The sequence below is a fragment of the Tachypleus tridentatus genome, chromosome 1 (assembly GCF_004210375.1).
Source record: "Tachypleus tridentatus isolate NWPU-2018 chromosome 1, ASM421037v1, whole genome shotgun sequence".
Classification (NCBI taxonomy): domain Eukaryota; kingdom Metazoa; phylum Arthropoda; class Merostomata; order Xiphosura; family Limulidae; genus Tachypleus; species Tachypleus tridentatus.
In genome coordinates, this window is record NC_134825.1 from 131,141,814 (window position 1) to 131,159,896 (window position 18,083).

An 18,083-nucleotide genomic window follows, 5' to 3' on the forward strand; every position below is an offset into this window, starting at 1 on the left:
TATTTTATGTCATAAATGTAAAAAGAAAGGAAAAACAGGCCTCACGAAAAAAAATTAAATTTCTGCTTTACTGGCGGTGGAAAACACACTTTATACTCGTATATTACAGTTCGGTTAGTTTCTGTTTTACCGCAACTTTACATCGTATGTATTTGTTACGCGACTTACTGACTTGCATATTTGAAATTGTTTTGGTATAGCGTACACCACTATACGTATAAACTACTGGAATAAGGAAAAATAAACACCAGAAAGTAATGAGCTGTGAAGTATATGTTACATTTTCTTTATTATAAAAGAACATTACATAAATTAAATGTTTGTTTTTTATAGCAAGCCACATCGGGTTATCTGCTTAGTCCACCGAGGAGAATCGAACCCCTGATTTTAGCGTTGTAAATCCGTAGACTTACCGTTATACCAGCGGGGGACTAGATAAAGTCTTTAAAATAAAATATTCCATAACAGACATCTGATAGACTGTTTTATATCAGGACATAAAAAAATGTAATATAGAATACCGAATATTATATTTAGGCATTAACTAGTTTAGTTACTATTGTCAATATTTTACATGTGTTTTAAATGAATTTATGATAAAACTTACTGTCACATTTCGGTATATCGCCGTCCCATTTTCCATTTTTGCACATAAGATAAGGCTTAGTCGACCGTTGTACGTATCCTTTATCACATACATAGCTAAGAACATAAAAAGGAGGAAAATGTTTCTTGCCAGCGTCACCTGGATTTTCAAATTCCCATTTTCCATTTATCGGTGCGTTTTGAAACTTACAACCTAAAATAAAAGACAAACAGTGACCTGTACTGATTTAATTATTAAATAATCATGCTTGTATCAGTCTTATTAGTGATTATTTACATTAAATAATACTTTAGTAAGAATTTTGTTTACTAAGAGGCTAAATAAATTTTGCCTTAAATGATGTTTTTATTGTTTATTTTTAATATTTATATATATGTGTGTGTCCCTATTTACTTTGTATTACTTTTAAAAAAATTACTTTTTTATCAGAATTTTATTACATTGATAAATAGAAATTTGTCCTTATAAACTAATACTGGGATTAATGTGTAATTGTTACAAGAACATCAACATATCATCTATAAACTAGTTTTAAAACATACAGTACATCTCTCTAGAGTACTGTACTTGTATCTCAAAAGAGCCAATAACACGAATTTCAGAAATAATTTTAAAAAATCGATATAATTGTCTCACACACACACATGTGTATATGTATATATATAATAAACCGCCAAGAAGACAAGTAGTTAGGTATCGAGGACAAAGATCGTTTTACGTCACTCATAGACTGATGAAGATGTTATTAAGATTTAATTTAATAGAAATTTACTTTCCTAGTATACTAAATAATCTTCAAAAGTAAACAATCTTAAAAGAAGAAGATAATAAAAACAATGCGTTTGTTATTAACATCGCAGATGGCAAACTAATATCATAAATATTAAAATTGAACCAGTAATCGTAGCTTTGAAGCCATTTTTTTTATTGTTGGTTTACGGATTTTTTTCTAGAAAATGTGGATCCGATGTGGGAACAAAAAGATTTTATTTCAGAGATAACGACTGTTTGACATTTAAATGATACCTACTGATTAGGACGTTTACGAGAATACATACCACAAGTCCTATGTGACCTCGTAGACCCACACCAGACTAAAAATCCATACAATCAGCTCATGGTCTACCCTATTTGTCATACATTGCGAAACGTTCCAGAACTGTTTACAAAACAGTGTTAGACTGTACAGCTACTTACTCTAGTCTGGGTCACAGAGACTTGATGGTAAATTTCCTTGTGATTAAGTTTATAAACACATGTAACGTTTAGCACACAATATAAATTTAACATATGTCATGTTTTGTTATATCTTTTTATATCTTTCCAATTTTTATTTGTCCCTTTTTCAATATTTAGTGTACTTCACATGTCAAAGTCTATGAAGGACAGTGATTTTGAAGATGGCCAGTAAAAAATAAACAACTATTATTTATATAATGACATGAGAATTTTTTTGCATTCAGACCTCTCTGATTTAAAGTAGTATTCAAAAACGAAGCAAAATATTTTTTAAATAGTATAGACATATATATATACATATATATACAGCAAGTTTCTTGTGTTTCGCTGTCACGAATGTACTTTACATAAAACTACGCGAGAGCCACCTGCGATAACTGTCTTCAGTTTTGAAGTGATATACCAGAGGGAAAGCAGCTAGTCAATACCTTTTACCGCCTTCTCGTGGGACATTCTAAACCAAATAGTAGAATTTGAGTGTCAGTTTTAAAATGCACCCATAATCAAAAAGTGTGGAATGTGATTTTCTTTTTTTATTATGATAACGGAGTGAAAAATACGGAATCTCGAATCCACAGTCTGGCAGGCTAACCACTATAAGAATGAATGCCCACTAAAGTCTCCCTCGATATACCTATTGATTCGTTTGATACTTTCAATCGAAACATTCTATTCGCTAATAATATGGAAACATGTATCTATAATCATTTCATTATTTGCCGTAGAAATATATTACGATTGTTAGAACTGTCCTTAAAAAACGATAAGCACGAAAAAAACTGTTTCAAACTTTCACTATGTTCATTCCACCAAGCGGTTAAAACTCAAACAGCTGCGCATGTGTAAATCGTTCTCTTAACTTGAGAGTATGATATAACTCGAGCATATTACGAAAGTCATTGTATTGACTACTTTTTTCTTATGAAAGCTTAAATACAGACATTTTATTCAATCTTTCGCGCCGCAAACACTATGAAATATTATGAAAACATAAGTAATCAATATAGTGTTTGTTTATTAAATATGTGTAAGTACCTTATTTAGGTACTTGCAAAAATAGTACGAATATTATTCAGGATATTTTTGGTAGTTTATCTTTTTGGAAATTTCTTCCTTTACTCACGTGCATTCGGAGAGGATATGACTGATTTACGTCCAAAGAAATGTTCATATTTCTCTCTTGAAAAATAAGCATTGCCGAAATAAAGTATTCTTTGTTTTTACATAACAGCTAATTTGCTAGAAACGTGTGATCTATTTAGTTTTTTGTTTCACAAGAAACAGTAATGAACTTACCGTGGGCTAAATCTAGAAAAGGTCCCACTGCTGACACTAATATGATGATACAAGTCGCCAACTCTGTCATTCTGCGTTAGACTCTGGGATTTCTATAAATTCTAAATAGTAAAATAGAATTGAGTGTTACATACTGAATATATACATATATTCGTATATATTTCTATTTATAACAAAGCTACTATGACTTTATAATGTCTTACCTAATTTTGAGCTACTGACCAGATGTAAAACAACCAGTCAGCCGCACCCTGACACCCACCATCCACGTTAAAGAGTTGACTACCGCTTTTATAATACTCGCATATCTTTATACTTTTGTATAAAGCTTTCCCTTGTCATTTCTCAAGGGTCTTATCCTCATCCTAACATTTTGTTTACTCCTAAGATATTTGAAAACTCCTTACTGTTAATGTTTATGTGTTGTTGTTTTTTTTTTCAAAAATGTTTTCATACATCCTTTTGAATTTCCTAATTTCTTGTTTGATCAACTTTCTATAGTCTTCTAAATCTTCTTAAATTTGCTTCTTTTTAATTTTATCTGTCACACCTTTTGTGAGCCAACCTGTTTTTCGCTTGCAGCCACCCCTTTCTTTCTGGAAGGAATACATTTGTTTTGAATATTGAAATTGTTTCTTTATAATATTTACCACACTTAGTTAGTGTCTTCAAATAACTAAGCTGCCCAATTCAGAAGAGCAGGTTTATTCAGGAGAATAAACTCTCCTGGTTTATGGTTTATTCAGGAGAATGCAGGTCTTGTTGCATTCCTTTAGAATTTGCTTTCTTGAAATTTTGAATCAAAATATAATTATTCCTAATTTCTATTTGCAGCACAACATCACACCTAATACAGAAATGATCATTTGTATCTAGGTGTTCCTCAATATCCTCCCTCTCAACTATTTCCGTATTAGTCGTTAACGATAAATCTAAAATAGCGTTATTTCTAGTAGATTTCTTGACGAATTGACCAAGAAATCTATCTTGAGCAGTTTTCATAAACTTTTCTCTCTCATGGTTTGACTCTAGCGCTTCCCAGTTAACATGTCTGAAATTAAAATTACCCACAATTAGGACTTCATTAGCTGCAGAAATATTAATCTCACTGTAAAGTTTCTCAATAATTTAATCAGTTTCATCTGGTTGTAGTCTGCCCCTATTAAATAACCTATAACTATGTATTTCAAAGAAATTTCTGTCCTTAAAATCATGTACATTATCTATGTTTCAGTTATTTCCATTACATCAAAATCTTCTATTCCTTTCAGTGCCCTAAAGTTGGCCCGGGATGGCCAGGTAATTAAAGCACTCGACTCGTTATCCGAGGGTTACGGGTTCAAATCACCGTCACATCCAAACATGCCCTCCCTTTCAGCTATGAGGACGTTATAATGTGACGGTCAATCCCCCTATTCGTTGGTAAAAGAGCAGCCAAAAAGTTGGCGGTGGGTGGTGATGACTAGCTGCCTTCCCTCTAGTCTAAATAGCTAAATTAGGGACGACTAGCGCAGATAGCCCTCGTGTAGCTTTGCGCGAAATTCAAAATAAACCAAGCCCTAAAGTCATTTATTTTTATTCTTATAAAATACAGTACAATAGTAACAATTAAGCCTATTCTTATAACTACTTTTATTCTTATTTTTGTATGTTAAACTTTCCTCTGCATTCTAATTTTGTTCTACTTAGTTTATCTTTATCCTCACCGCTATCTAGTTCTAGTTTAAAACTTCTCTTAGAACTCAATTAATAGCCCTTGCAAACAACCCAGACCCTTTCCTTCTTAAGAGTAAACCATCCATTCCACAAAATTTCTGTCCTCCAAATAAACTGATCCACTGAGTCAAACTAGCTAACCTGCTCATCGTTACTTATTAATTTCAGGCAAGCATTTGTCCCTAGTGATCTAGTCAAAATTTAATAACCGTAATTAACTCTTGGTATTATCCCTGACACAGTGAATTTATGGACTTTATCTTTAAATGTTTTTATAAACCCACTGAACTTGTTAATTAGTTCCTCTTACGTAGTCTTTCCTAAATCATTAGTCACTATATGCACAATAGAGACTGCATCGTTGTCAATCTTCTTCATTATACCTGTTGCTCCGTCAGTTATATCTCCTACCTGTTCCCCAAGGTATCATAACCTAACTCTTTTCTCCCTATTTACCCAGTAGATTATTCTATCCATATACTGTGTCAAGAATATATCTGTAATATAACCTCTTTATTCCTTTTGCTTCCCCTCCCTCCAATAGATCCTCGTCTACGTATGCCAAGAGCTGAATTCGTTGGCTTAACATAATAGGCTCTTTACAATTAAGTTCACTACTTTTAACCCTAATACTACCATTTCTAACTTTTTGAATATCATCGTTACTAAAAGCTTCAGTTCCTTAGTTCCTTTTAAAGTCCTTATGTCATTTCTCACAGTTTATATTTGTGTTTCCTCTCCATATAAATTAAACGTCGTCATTAATAGTTTCCCTAAAGTTGAATAGTAGTTCACAGTTTCCAAATACAACTTATTTATTGCACCTATCGCACATAACAAACAGGGAAAGCTTAATCCCTAAACTAGTCCTAACCATTGCATTATTTGTAAAAATTAAAATAAACATTCGATACTGTGATTAAATACCAGTATCCTGTTGTTAACACTGTTAAGCCTATGCTTGATAGTTAACTAGTTTTTAAACTGTATTTATTAAATAAAACAATGTATTTAATTTGTTTTACAATCTCACCGCAAGTTAAATTATTACTAAGCCTAACGAATCGTTAATCGTACTAAACCTTAACTAAGGTTGTATTAAAATCCTGGACCTGGCATGGCCTAGCGCGTTAAGGCGTGCGCTTCGTAATTCGGGGTTCGCGCCCGAGTCGCGCCAAACATGCTTGCCCTCCTAGCCGTGGGGGCGTTATAATGTTACGGTCAATCCCACTTTTCGTTGGTAAAAAAGTAGCCCAAGAGTTGGCGGTGGGTGGTGATGACTAGCTGCCTTCCCTCTAGTCTTACACTGCTAAATTAGGGACAGCTAGCACACATAGCCCTCGAGTAGCTTTGTGCGAAGTTCCAAAACAAACAAACAAAATTAAAATCCAAATTAAAAGCTTATACCTGTTATTTTAGTCTCAGTCTAGTAATTCTTTGTTATTCAATTCTAATATCTAAAGATTAAAATGATAAAACCAAATAACATTAAACAACTTTAAATGTTATAAGAATTTAGTTGTTTTTGTTTTTTTTTAATTTCGCGCAAAGTAGCACGAGGGTTATATGCGCTAGCCGTCCCTAATTTAGCAGTGTAAGACTAGAGGGAAAGCAGCTAGTCATCACCACCCACCGCCAACTCTTGGGCTACTCTTTTATCAACGAATAGTGGGATTGACCATCACATTATAACGCCCCCACGGCTGAAAGGAGAAGCCTGTTTGGTGCGACGGGGATTGGAACCCGCGCCCCTCGGATTATGAGTCGAACGCCTTAACCCACCTGGCCATGCCGGGCCTTTTAGTTGTTTAGCATCCTTTCTTTTTGAATAGCGCTCCCTGCCCGAATAGGGGTGCATTACATAAAACGTTTATAACTTCACTGCAAATGAAAATATAAACACGAAATTTTCAGAGTTTCTTTGGAACGTACATAGTCGGGTAGCCAGTTCTGTTCAAACATCTCAATTTCTTCCAGAGTTTCCTATTGCCACTGAGAATCATGTTCTGAATGGTTTGGGTTCAGGTGAAGATGGAGACTGTACCTGGGGTGGAATTCCTGGACTGCTTTTTCGGGCCCTTCCTTGAACCGCTGTCGCTTTTCCCCGTGATTTCTCTGACTTTTATCTGGTAGTGGACCCACGCCTCCTCGGGTTTTAACGATGTCTCTTCCCTTGGTTACTGCCAAGTTGCTTTCTGTTTTTTGTCTACTTTCTTCACCACTGTTTTCCGAGTCTTCTTCTGAGCTTTCATACTGAAAACAGTCACTCCCTGAGTTCGAATCTTGCTGAATTATTTCCAAAAATTGAGCTGCAGTGAATGATAAACGCCAGGGTGGAGTCATCTTGAAAACTTTGTTGACGAAAATTTTCCCTTTCTTCGCGTCCCGGAAACAATACTAATAACATGGTCAGGTTTATGAATAGGTAAATAATCCAAGATAAACATCTAAGGCTCATGAATATTGAGTGGGAACTTTGCATTTACTCGTAAAGTGCTGCCATCTATTAAATGAAGAAGACACTCGTGATAACAAGAAACCCACTTGAAGTACAAATGTTCTCAATGTGCCACTATATATTTTTATCATCTGGTAGCGAAAACATGTATGTATTTGCAATGGTTAGGTGCAGTCATCCTACTACTGATATGGTCTTGTTTTAATAAAGCGCAGTGCAGAGGTTTGCATTTAAATACTAAAATCAGCAAAAATACTATCGACTTCAACTACCTGAGTATCATGGGTGATGCAAAAGTTGTAAGCTGTCGTGATTTTTCTAAGTGCTGCTCTTTCCGCTGTTTGAGAAGTGCACTATTTTTTGTTTAGGTTTCGTCCCAAGTTCTGAAGCACTGGTTGTGTTACTTTTGTGCAGGCTGTTACTGTTTTCTGCATCAAACATTCTAGATTACTTGGACGTGTGATAAAACTAAGTGTTTGGTATGTTTATTAAAAAAGTGAAATAATGGAAGATCGGGAGGATTTAGGGTTAATACCGTTGACCAAACATATCCCATCTATCTGTTGAGAAAAGCAACTTACGGGTTTCACCTGAAGTTCAGTGCATGTGGGGAGAGCACAATATCTTGCTGAACTACACATCTTTTAGCACGTTATGAAAGTCTGTAATTGCTAGTTCAACAACAAGAGTAATATATCTTTCTTCAGTTAGCATCAATGAAAAGTGTACTAAATATAGAAATAATTTAATCTGTTCTCTTTAATCAGATTCCTCTAACAAACCGTCACACATTGATATGGATTTGTTAATTTCCGGGCAACTTTGAAAGATGGAAGTAGTTCTGTCTCGGACTCTGGACGTTTTGTTTTATTTTTACTTCTTGTACAATATGTTGACTTGAGCTCACTTATATTTTAAAAAGGTGTCTTTCACAGCATTTAAAATCGATCAAGGAACAACTTCATGAAAGTGACCCTTTTGTGTGGGTATTATGGATTAAGTCAACATCACACAGAGACTGAATTTAATTCAGAGAATCTTAGACACACAGATGCTGGTCACCTATTGGCCGTTTCGTGAATTTGTTCATCACAATCATAACATTATTGTTTATTTCTTATATAATGGAAGTTTTGTAAAATTGCGATTTCATGGACTATCTGGAGAGACTAACTGTTTCTTTTCCTTTTGGTTTGGATACCCTAAGTAAGGCGTAAAGATGAGCTTAAAACTTCACAGTAAGAGTAGAACATAGAAATATGATGTTCATGAATTTTATATCACCCTGTAGTATTTGCTCTAGTACTTTCCAGATAGTCTATAGAATCGTTAGAAAGGATGCTAAACAACTAAAAGGCCCGGCATGGCCAGGTGGGTTAAGGCGTTCGACTCATAATCCGAGGGGCGCGGGTTCCAATCCCCGTCGCACCAAACAGGCTCCTCCTTTCAGCCGTGGGGGCGTTATAATGTGATGGTCAATCCCACTATTCGTTGGTACAAGAGTAGCCCAAGAGTTGGCGGTGGGTGGTGATGACTAGCTGCTTTCCCTCTAGTCTTACACTGCTAAATTAGGGACGGCTAGCGCATATAACCCTCGTGCTACTTTGCGCGAAATTAAAAAAAAAACAAACTAAATTCTTATAACATTTAAAGTTGTTTAATGTTATTTGGTTTTATCATTTTAATCTTTAGATATTAGAATTGAATAACAAAGAATTACTAGACTGAGACTAAAATAATAAGTTAACTAAGTGGATAAAAAAAGCAGATGGTTGTAAGAATTGGAGTTCAGTCAAACTTAATTAGTGTTGCAAGTAGTGTACCTCAGGGCTCAATCTTAGGGCCATTGCTCTTTCCGATTTACATCATTAATGACGTAGATAAAAGTATGGTCAATAAATTAGTTAAATTTGCTACTGCATTATAAAAGGCTTTAGACCATTTAGTAAGTCGGGTTAATAAGTGGCAGATGAGTTTTAATTATGATAAATGAAATATATTACATGTGTATTATTATAATTTTAATTATAAGCACAATTTGAATGGAAATAACCTTAAGAATGTCATGAAAGAAAAGGATATTTGCGTAGTAGTTGATCAGTATCTTCAGCTAAAGAGGTTATAATTTCACCGTGTAGGTTAGTCCACATTTAGAGTATTCTATTTGGGGTCATCTCTTTACGAAAGACATTGAAGTGTTGGAAACAGTTCAGAGGAGGATTACTAAAATGGTATCTTGAATGGAGGGGTTGTTATATGAAAAGATATTAAGATCCTTAAAATTATTTTATCTTAAAAAAGGAAAAGTTAAAACGGATAGGATTATGGTTTCTAAGATTGTAAAAGGAATTGATAATGTTGATGCATGAACATTTTTCATACTTAACAGCGAAAAGTATAGAACCCAGGGACAACAAGTACAGATTAAAGCAATGGAGGATCCCCCTTCAGCTAAGACAATTTTATTTTTCAAATAGGGTAGTTGACCTATGGAATGGGTTGCCTTCGGAAGCTGTGGACGTATTAAAGTTGAGAGAATCTAAAAGCTTGATAGATATATGAATGTCAAGGGCTGGCTTTAATTTATTTATTTAATAGTTTTAGTTTGGTTTAAAGGATGTGATAGACGAGTTACACCAACAGGTCTCTTGTTGTCCCTAAACATTATGATATGTTAAGTTACAATTATGGCTAATAACAGGCGATTTTACTTCACTTTCTTACTTGTTATGGATTATTAATCAGAAGTGTGTAGACACAGCATTAAAGGTATCTAATGAAGCAAGTACCATTTTATTTAAACAAGTAGATCAGAATACTTATTTACTACATAGGTTTTGGAGTGACCTAGTAGTTAGTATCGGGAATATGAGGATTCGATAGTCGTTACTGCCAAAACAAGCTTTGCACTTTGGAACTGAGTGTACGCTTTAATATTTGTGATGAAATCTTGGTATTGATCAGAGAAAAGTAACCCAACATCTGACAGTAAAATCTGTTGACTAGCTCTCTTTCTTTCAGTCTGTCAGTTACAAATTAAGCATAAATAATGTAGCTTTGTGAGAAACTGTGAAAAACAAAAAAGAAACCTTTATTATCAATTTGTATTTCTATTCAGTTCATTATTCGATAATTTTAAATAATCTAATGAAGAACCTTGAGCCAGGTGGTTAGGGCGTTCGACTCGTAATCTGCAGTTTGCAGGATCAAATTCCCACATTTCACCCTTTCAGTGATGGGGGAGGGGCATTATATGTTTCGGTCAATCCAACTATTCGTTAGTAAAAGGTAGTCCAAGAGTTGGCAGTGAGTGATGATGGCTAGTTATTTTTCTTCTAATCTTACACTCCTAAAATGAGGATGGCTATCTGCGATAGCCATCGTGTAGCTTTATGCAAAATTCGGAAACAAACAAACCATTTTAAATATAACTTTATTAATATTCTTCTGCAAGTTGTATAAATTTAATGCAGCATCTGTACTGAAACTGATTCAAAGATAATTCTGTTATAGTTTTTCAAGTTGATATCTAGGGATTTTGACCAATAGATCTTGCTTAGAATAGAGTATTTCGATATTTATAAACAGAGTGCACTGTGATTTCCCGAGTTTCCCCTGAGTAGGAAAAACAGGCGAGTAGCAGAATCTTTCAACACTTTAAAGAAGAAAAAAACGTTTTGATTAAAATGTTATATTACTTCAGCAGCAAGTTAAAACTGGTTGAATATTTTGCACAAATTCTATACGTTAGTTAAGAAGCCGTAATGTGGATCTCAGAGCCTGTACAATACAGTACTTTTTTTTTAACTATAGGTGTTAGTATTATATACGTTCTACAAGCAACGCATGACACAATTAGTTATGAACTACACTAGTTAAAATGGATACTTTTGTCTGAAAACAGCAAAAACCTGTGGAATTAAAGAGTCATATATCTCTTTCATGAAATGTCTACTGAAATCAACGCGTCTTCCTAGAGAATTATCTTATTTTAGTCGAGATTTTTATGGAGAACAGTGGCGGATTTAAGGTTCTGTAGGCCCTACATTCCATGTAATTCTACATAGAATTTAACAATGGGTCCTAACTCCCTCTAGCCCCTACCTAAGTACGCCATTTCTGGAGGAACTGAATCTTAATTTTGCTGTAGTAGCCTTTCTGAGTTTCTTGATGCTGCGTATAAATCACAAAAATAAAGTTAATTAAAAAAAAAATTAACTTGCAGCATACATTTGAGAAATTTTTCAAATATCTCCATTAACTTGTGTAGCTTTGCGACATAAAAAAAGTACGTTTTACTTTGTAAAGAATGAAAACCTGTGTTAACACGCATTCGTTTCTAACGGATAAAGACATTGTAAACATCGTAAATGCGAAAACTTGAAAAATAAAGCAAAATCTAAATTTAAAGAAATTTTCTGTTCATTGGAAGATACCAGGAGACAGAATACTTTGCAAAAACTTTACTATAATACAGAAAAAATCAGTCACTGATCATATATGCACTTTCAACTGTTTACAGTTGGCTTGAGGGTTTGAAGAAATTCAAACATCTGTAAAGTATTTTATAATAACGTATCATATTATCATGATGCGCCCTATTGAGATTCCTGTTCTGGAAAAGAATCTTATGGATATTATTGTTTTAAATTACACATTTGGCTATGTGTGCTCTATCCATCGCGGAGAATCGAATCTCAGCTTTTAGAGTTGTAAGTCTGTACAGTAATGGACAGTGCCTTAAGGCACTTGTGTGGTTTTTATTTTTTTTACTTTTCTCTTTCATTTTTCTTCTTCATTTGTTTCTCTGCTCTTTCTTATGCACGTGTCCTTATTATTTAAAATGTTTATTTCTATACACTTTATTTCCGAGTGGTTTTTCCAAAATAGATAATAACATTCAGGCAGCCTTATGATCAACCTAAACACTGTTAACACGTTCTACTTACATATAAACAAGTAACAAGAACTTGTCAGTCTACAGCAACTAGCAGAATGTAAGATCGCGGAATCGATGCTGATCAAAGTGCAAGTCTCTATTCTACAATCACATTTATGTTGAAAAGTGATATGGAAAAAAACATTTCGAAATAGTTTACTATCGCGGCTTATTCCTACCACATGTCAGTCCACACATATGTATACAAGACCAAGATATTCACATTTAACCAATCACAAAAGAGCCAGATTTGGAAATGAATTTCCTCTTCAAAAAACTCTCGTTGGAGTATTGGAATATACTTTTAAAAGTACTCTTGTTGGATAATTGGAATTTTATTGTAAAATCACTCTTATTGGGTTATTTTAATATTCATTTGAAAATTCTCTCGTTGGATCATTGTAAAATCCTTTTTAAAGCAATCTCGTTAGGACATTGGAATATCCTTTTAAAAGCACTCTTACTGAAACATAAAGAATAACGGCATTTTGATACCGATAACATGTATTACTCAAATTATCATTTGAATATTATTTGTAAATTTAGAGTAGTGTACAAAAATTATATTTTTTGCAGTTTGCTTTTTTTTCTTTTTTTTTTTTTTTTTGTTGTTGTTATTAGAATAAAAGAATGGTCTACCCGATTAGAGACCCCTAAGGGTCAGGCAAAACCATCTCTAAATATGAACTGCGGACCAGAAGGAAGAAAACTAAAAGCATGATTAACTGTCACTTTTACATCATAGTCACAGTTGAACGTGGTGTGCCTGATAACAAAGCATCTCAAACCGAGACCTTCCCATCCTCGGTCTAGTACATTAAGTCACGCGCGGGTAGTTTCAACAGTAAAGTACAATTGAGACTAATAATTTTATTCTCAAAACCAATAGTGTTTCAGGTTGGACATATGTTACATTGTTGTACAATACTTATGACTGCAAACATACTATTTAGTTAATCAGTAAATCAACACTTACAAACTATGTCTTGAATTTAAGTGCTTACTCTCATATAAAGCCTACGAACTTAATAGTTTTTGGTATCATGTAGATTAATCATCTTTCTAGAGAATACATTCGTGTTGACGTCACTTTGTATGATACCATAATTTTTAATCATCCCAAAACAAAATTTGAGTGATTTGATATATCCAAATTCAACAGAAGCGAAACCAGAAATAAAAAAAAATAACATATGAATTGAAAGTAAACATTTATCACTCTTGTACTACATTACTAAGAATAAAATGTCGAAAAAAATAACACTATGTTAAGTGGCAAAAATTTCTTGGTGATAATCCTCAGCAAGTGGTGAGATTTTGTGTGTGTGTGTGTGTGTGTGTGTTACTTACCATATATTAAACTAGAAATTATTTTACTTTCAGATTGTTAAAGGAAGAATAAGGACCATAGTCTCAGGGTTTGAATTTTCTTAGACTGTAGAGTCCTCTATTTCTATTTCTTTAGTAGGCCTGACATGGCCAGGTGGTTAAGGCACTCGACTCCTTGGTTTATTGTAGTATTATAATTGATTGATCTATTCTGCCCAGTTGCAACAGTCGCATCTATTATAACACTCAATTTTGTCTTTCATAAAAAAGACAAAAAAGACTCACCGTACTATCTAGAGTCGCAAGCAAGTGCACTTCGTTTCAATGTAAATAAAAGAAGGACGTAAATATGCACTTTCGTAGACATTTTGTTCAATCCGCAGAATCACATTATAAGTTTATCCCTAATTAAACTAAAGCTGAAAATACGCGTGATACAATGTTTAAATTATTTCTTTGTCGAATAACGGAAAGTTTCAAGGATGCCCTAAACGATATAGAGAGAATAAAATACATGTCCTAGATTCCGTTGGCGATATTTTATTTCATATAAATTCCATCAATAAATGCATTATACCTTATTTTGAAAAATGGCTGTAGAAATATATAAGATAAAGACAGAAAAATTAAGAATGAGAAGAGAATAAATCTGCATAAATATCGTGTGAGAAATCCACATTTAAGCGCTCTACTAGCTAGAACACATTTTAACAGCTGTCTTGATAGTCCGTTTAAAAGTTCAAGAAACCTTTATTTAAAGTATATCCTTTTTGGTCGTGTTATAATGAAATAAGAAGGTCGAAATATGGAAAAGTATTTGTTTTTGTTTTTTAATTCAGGTCCTCTTTCAATATTAAACCATAGATGGAGCTTAATATATATATATATTTCTTCTCTGTTTTTAAACGTATATTTTGATATATAATACATCAATGTAAAAGGTTAAAAGAAGTAGGATAAGTGCTTTATTATACTGTGTATTAAATATATATTTATAAATATAACTTTGTACTTTATTGTAAGTTTTAAGTATATTGGAAAGTTGTACCAGAATTATACAGGGCTTATATTTTATTACGAAGTAATCCATATCTTTAATTAGAGATCTTATAATTTGCTATGGTGTGACGGATTTACTGCTGTATATTTATTTTGGTGCTTTCACTCGTTTATGTATAGTTTTATTTTTCGCATATGGCGTATATTCTTGACTGTGTATTGTGCATCTCTTGCCTGTTCTCAAAATTTGTAGAACATTCTTGAGTGTAAAAAATCAACCATACTTGTCTGACGAGAGCGCACTAGAACATTGTCGGAATCTCTACAAACTCGCATGATTTCTATAACAAGCGTCTAGCCGAGAAACGGAAGTAACTTGTTTGTTTTTTTAATTTCGCGCAAAACTACACGAGGGTTATCTGCGCTAGCCGTCCCTAATTTAGCAGTGTAAGACTAGAGGGAAGGCAACTAGTCATCACCACCTACCGCCAACTCTTGGGCTACTCTTTTACCGACGAATAGTGGGATTGATCGTAACATTATAACGCCCTTACGGATTACGAGCTGAGTGTCTTAACCACTCTGGCCATGCCGGGCCTGGATTTTTTTCTTCGCTCTTTATTAACTTCAGAGCATGTTTTTGAAATGCTTTCAATAATTTCCTGCATAACTATCCAACCAGTGCATATAAGGCTCTATATGGTATCAAAAGTTCATATGAAAATAACATGTTTTTTTACTCATCTATTTCACAAGCAATATATCATCTCACTTTTAAAATAATATTACCAGTATTTCTTTCCCATACTCTCCACATTCTTTGGTACCGTACAATACGTGGTAATTAAGATGTATTTTTGTCCACGACAAAGACACTTTTTTCCTAACACACAATTTGATGAAGTAACAAATCAGTATTCGATCTTGACCACAACTCGTGAAATCAGGTACTAAATAAACCTTCTCAACATTTGATAAATAAAAATACACAGCATATGTTTTGTTTGCTTTTCCTTCGAATTTCGCGAAGGGCCTGGCATGGCCAAGCGCTTAAGGCGTGCGACTCGTAATCCGGGGGTCGCGGGTTCGCGCCCGAGTCGCGCTAAACATGCTCGCCCTCCCAGCCGTGGGGGTGTATAATGTGACGGTCAATTCCACTATTCGTTGGTAAAAGAGTAGCCCAAGAGTTGGCGGTGGGTGGTGATGACAAGCTGCCTTCCCTCTAGTCTTACACTGCTAAATTAGGGACGGCTAGCACAGATAGCCCTCGAGTAGCTTTGTGCAAAATTCCAAAAACAAAAAACAAAACGAATTTCGCGCAAAGCTACATGAAAGCTATCTGTACTAGCCAGCCCTAATTTAGCAGTGTAAGACTAGATGGGAGGCAGCTAGTCATCATCACCCACCGCCAACTCTTAGGCTACTCTTTTACCAACGAATAGTTGAACTGACCGTCAATTATTACGACCTCACGGCCGAAAGGGTGAGCAGGTTTGGTGTGACGGGGATTCAAACCCGCGACCCTCAGATTACGAGTCGAGCGTCCTAACCATATGGCCATGTTGAGCCGTATACGTTTTGAATTTCGCGCAAAACCACACGAGAGCTATCTGCGTTAGCCATCTATAATTCAGCACTGATACATTAGAGGTGTGTGTGTGTTTTCTTATAGCAATGTCACATCAAGCTATCTGCTGAGCCCACCGAGGGGAATCGAGCCCCTGATTTCAGCGTTGTAAATCCGTAGACATACCGCTACATTAGCGGGGGACACATTAAAGGGAAAGAAACTAGTCAACACTGCACACTGCTAGCTATTGAGTAACTCTTTTACTTAAAAGATATATCAAACTACCAAACAGTATTATAAAATCATGTATACATTAAAAGAGGAATTTATTTGGTGTAAGTCGAACGTAATTGAAACAGAACAACAATAAAGAATATACTTGACTTACCTAAATAAACACAGTAATTTACCAGTAACCTTTCTTCCGCTCTTCAACCCTGTTTAGTCGTTTATAAGTACTTGTCTAATACACCAAGTGCAACATATCTTTAGTTCCTTGACAGGAAAGTTGACGTATTTCGTCACGTGGTCTTCGATGTGTCGATTATTCGCAGAAACTCTACGCTGGCTTCTCTCCGAATGCAAAAACTTTCTGGGTAAAATTAATTCGCAATGTTATTATAATCAACATATACACTGACAAGAGAAGGTTTAAAAGATAATTCAGAAAATAGGAACTCGAGACTCTGCAGTTTGGAGTTAAATTTCGAATCCAAAAACGAACAATATCAATCGAAACATACAATTCCTGCAAAACCAATGTCAGTAAAAATTAAAATGATATCTCTAATACAGTATCTCGTAAGGAACGGGAAAAAAGAAATAATTTCTTGGAATGGAATACAAAAATCGACTATAACATGTGTAATAATTATATCTAGTCGGCATCGTTAGAAAATGTGGTATTTCAAAGACTAACCAAACAAACATTTACCTGACCTTTGTAATAAATAACAAGTGATTTACAATCCTATTATTTCGAAAGACAGTTATATTGGTTTGTTGTAGGCGGAATGAAAACGACAAAATATGATGTGAAACGGGACCGAAAAATAAAAGACTTTATTTTCTGGACAAGCAAAATGATAGCTAATCATACTGTAGAGCCATTGCACTGTGATTGCATTAACATGATTGGATGAAACGTATCTCATTGTATATAATGAAATGAAACAACGATATAGTTTTCTTGAAATAAGCTGGAACTGAATAATTAAAAGAAATACGCGTCGAGCTCAGCAACACAAAATTAAAACACTTTCAAAACAAGCAAGTTTGTTTGTTTTTTTAATTTCGCGCAAAGCTACACGAGGTTTATCTGCGCTAGCCGTCCCTAATTTAGCAATGTAAGACTAAAGGGAAGGCAGCTAGTCATCACCACCCACCGCCAACTCTTAGGCTACTCTTTTACTAACGAATAGTGTGATTGACAGTAACATTATAACGCTCCCACGGCTGAAAGGGCGATCATGTTTGGTGCGACAAGATTCGAGCCTGCGACCCTAAGATTACGAGTCAAACGTTTTAACCCACCTGACCATGCCGGGCCCTAACAAGGAAGTCCTTACCTGCGAGACTTTACTCTCTGAAGTCAGGAACTAATCTGGTTGGAAATCGTCACACCTATTCCCACGTTATCTCTCTAGTTGACAAATCAGAAAAATGGATCCCAAGCACGTGGAGGCATCTTTATTTTGTGTCTAAGAAGTTCCACATGCTTAAGATAACGTCGAATACAACCTTTCAAGAAACGCTAAATCAGCATACGACCTCAAATCCTTGACTGGATTTAGCATGTTTTGAATTAGAGCTTTAGCAATTAAAAAAAAAACGTTATATCATATGAATATATAATATAAAAGAGTAAAATATAATGTATTTGCGTATTACACTTTTATGCAGAAGAACAGACCAAGCAGAATGTTTGAAA

General features: G+C 34.6%; 1 protein-coding gene across 3 annotated transcripts in view; it reads right to left on the reverse strand.

Annotated features, from left to right (window-relative positions):
- The window catches only part of LOC143223874 (complement factor B-like), a 59,334-nt gene extending 41,581 nt beyond the window's left edge, over positions 1 to 17,753 (reverse strand). For 2 of the 3 annotated variants that reach the window (XM_076452350.1, XM_076452362.1), the window contains exons 1-4: positions 17,722 to 17,753; positions 16,542 to 16,745; positions 3,143 to 3,243; positions 608 to 799 (exon numbers count right to left, since the gene is read on the reverse strand). In XM_076452350.1, the coding sequence (XP_076308465.1) occupies positions 608 to 799; positions 3,143 to 3,212 (262 nt within the window). In that variant the 5' untranslated portion in view covers positions 3,213 to 3,243; positions 16,542 to 16,745; positions 17,722 to 17,753. Of the gene's footprint in view, positions 1 to 607; positions 800 to 3,142; positions 3,244 to 16,541; positions 16,746 to 17,721 lie in introns of those variants that run through there. The other variant, XM_076452356.1, reaches the window with a different exon arrangement.
- Between the last annotated feature and the right edge of the window lie 330 nt (positions 17,754 to 18,083).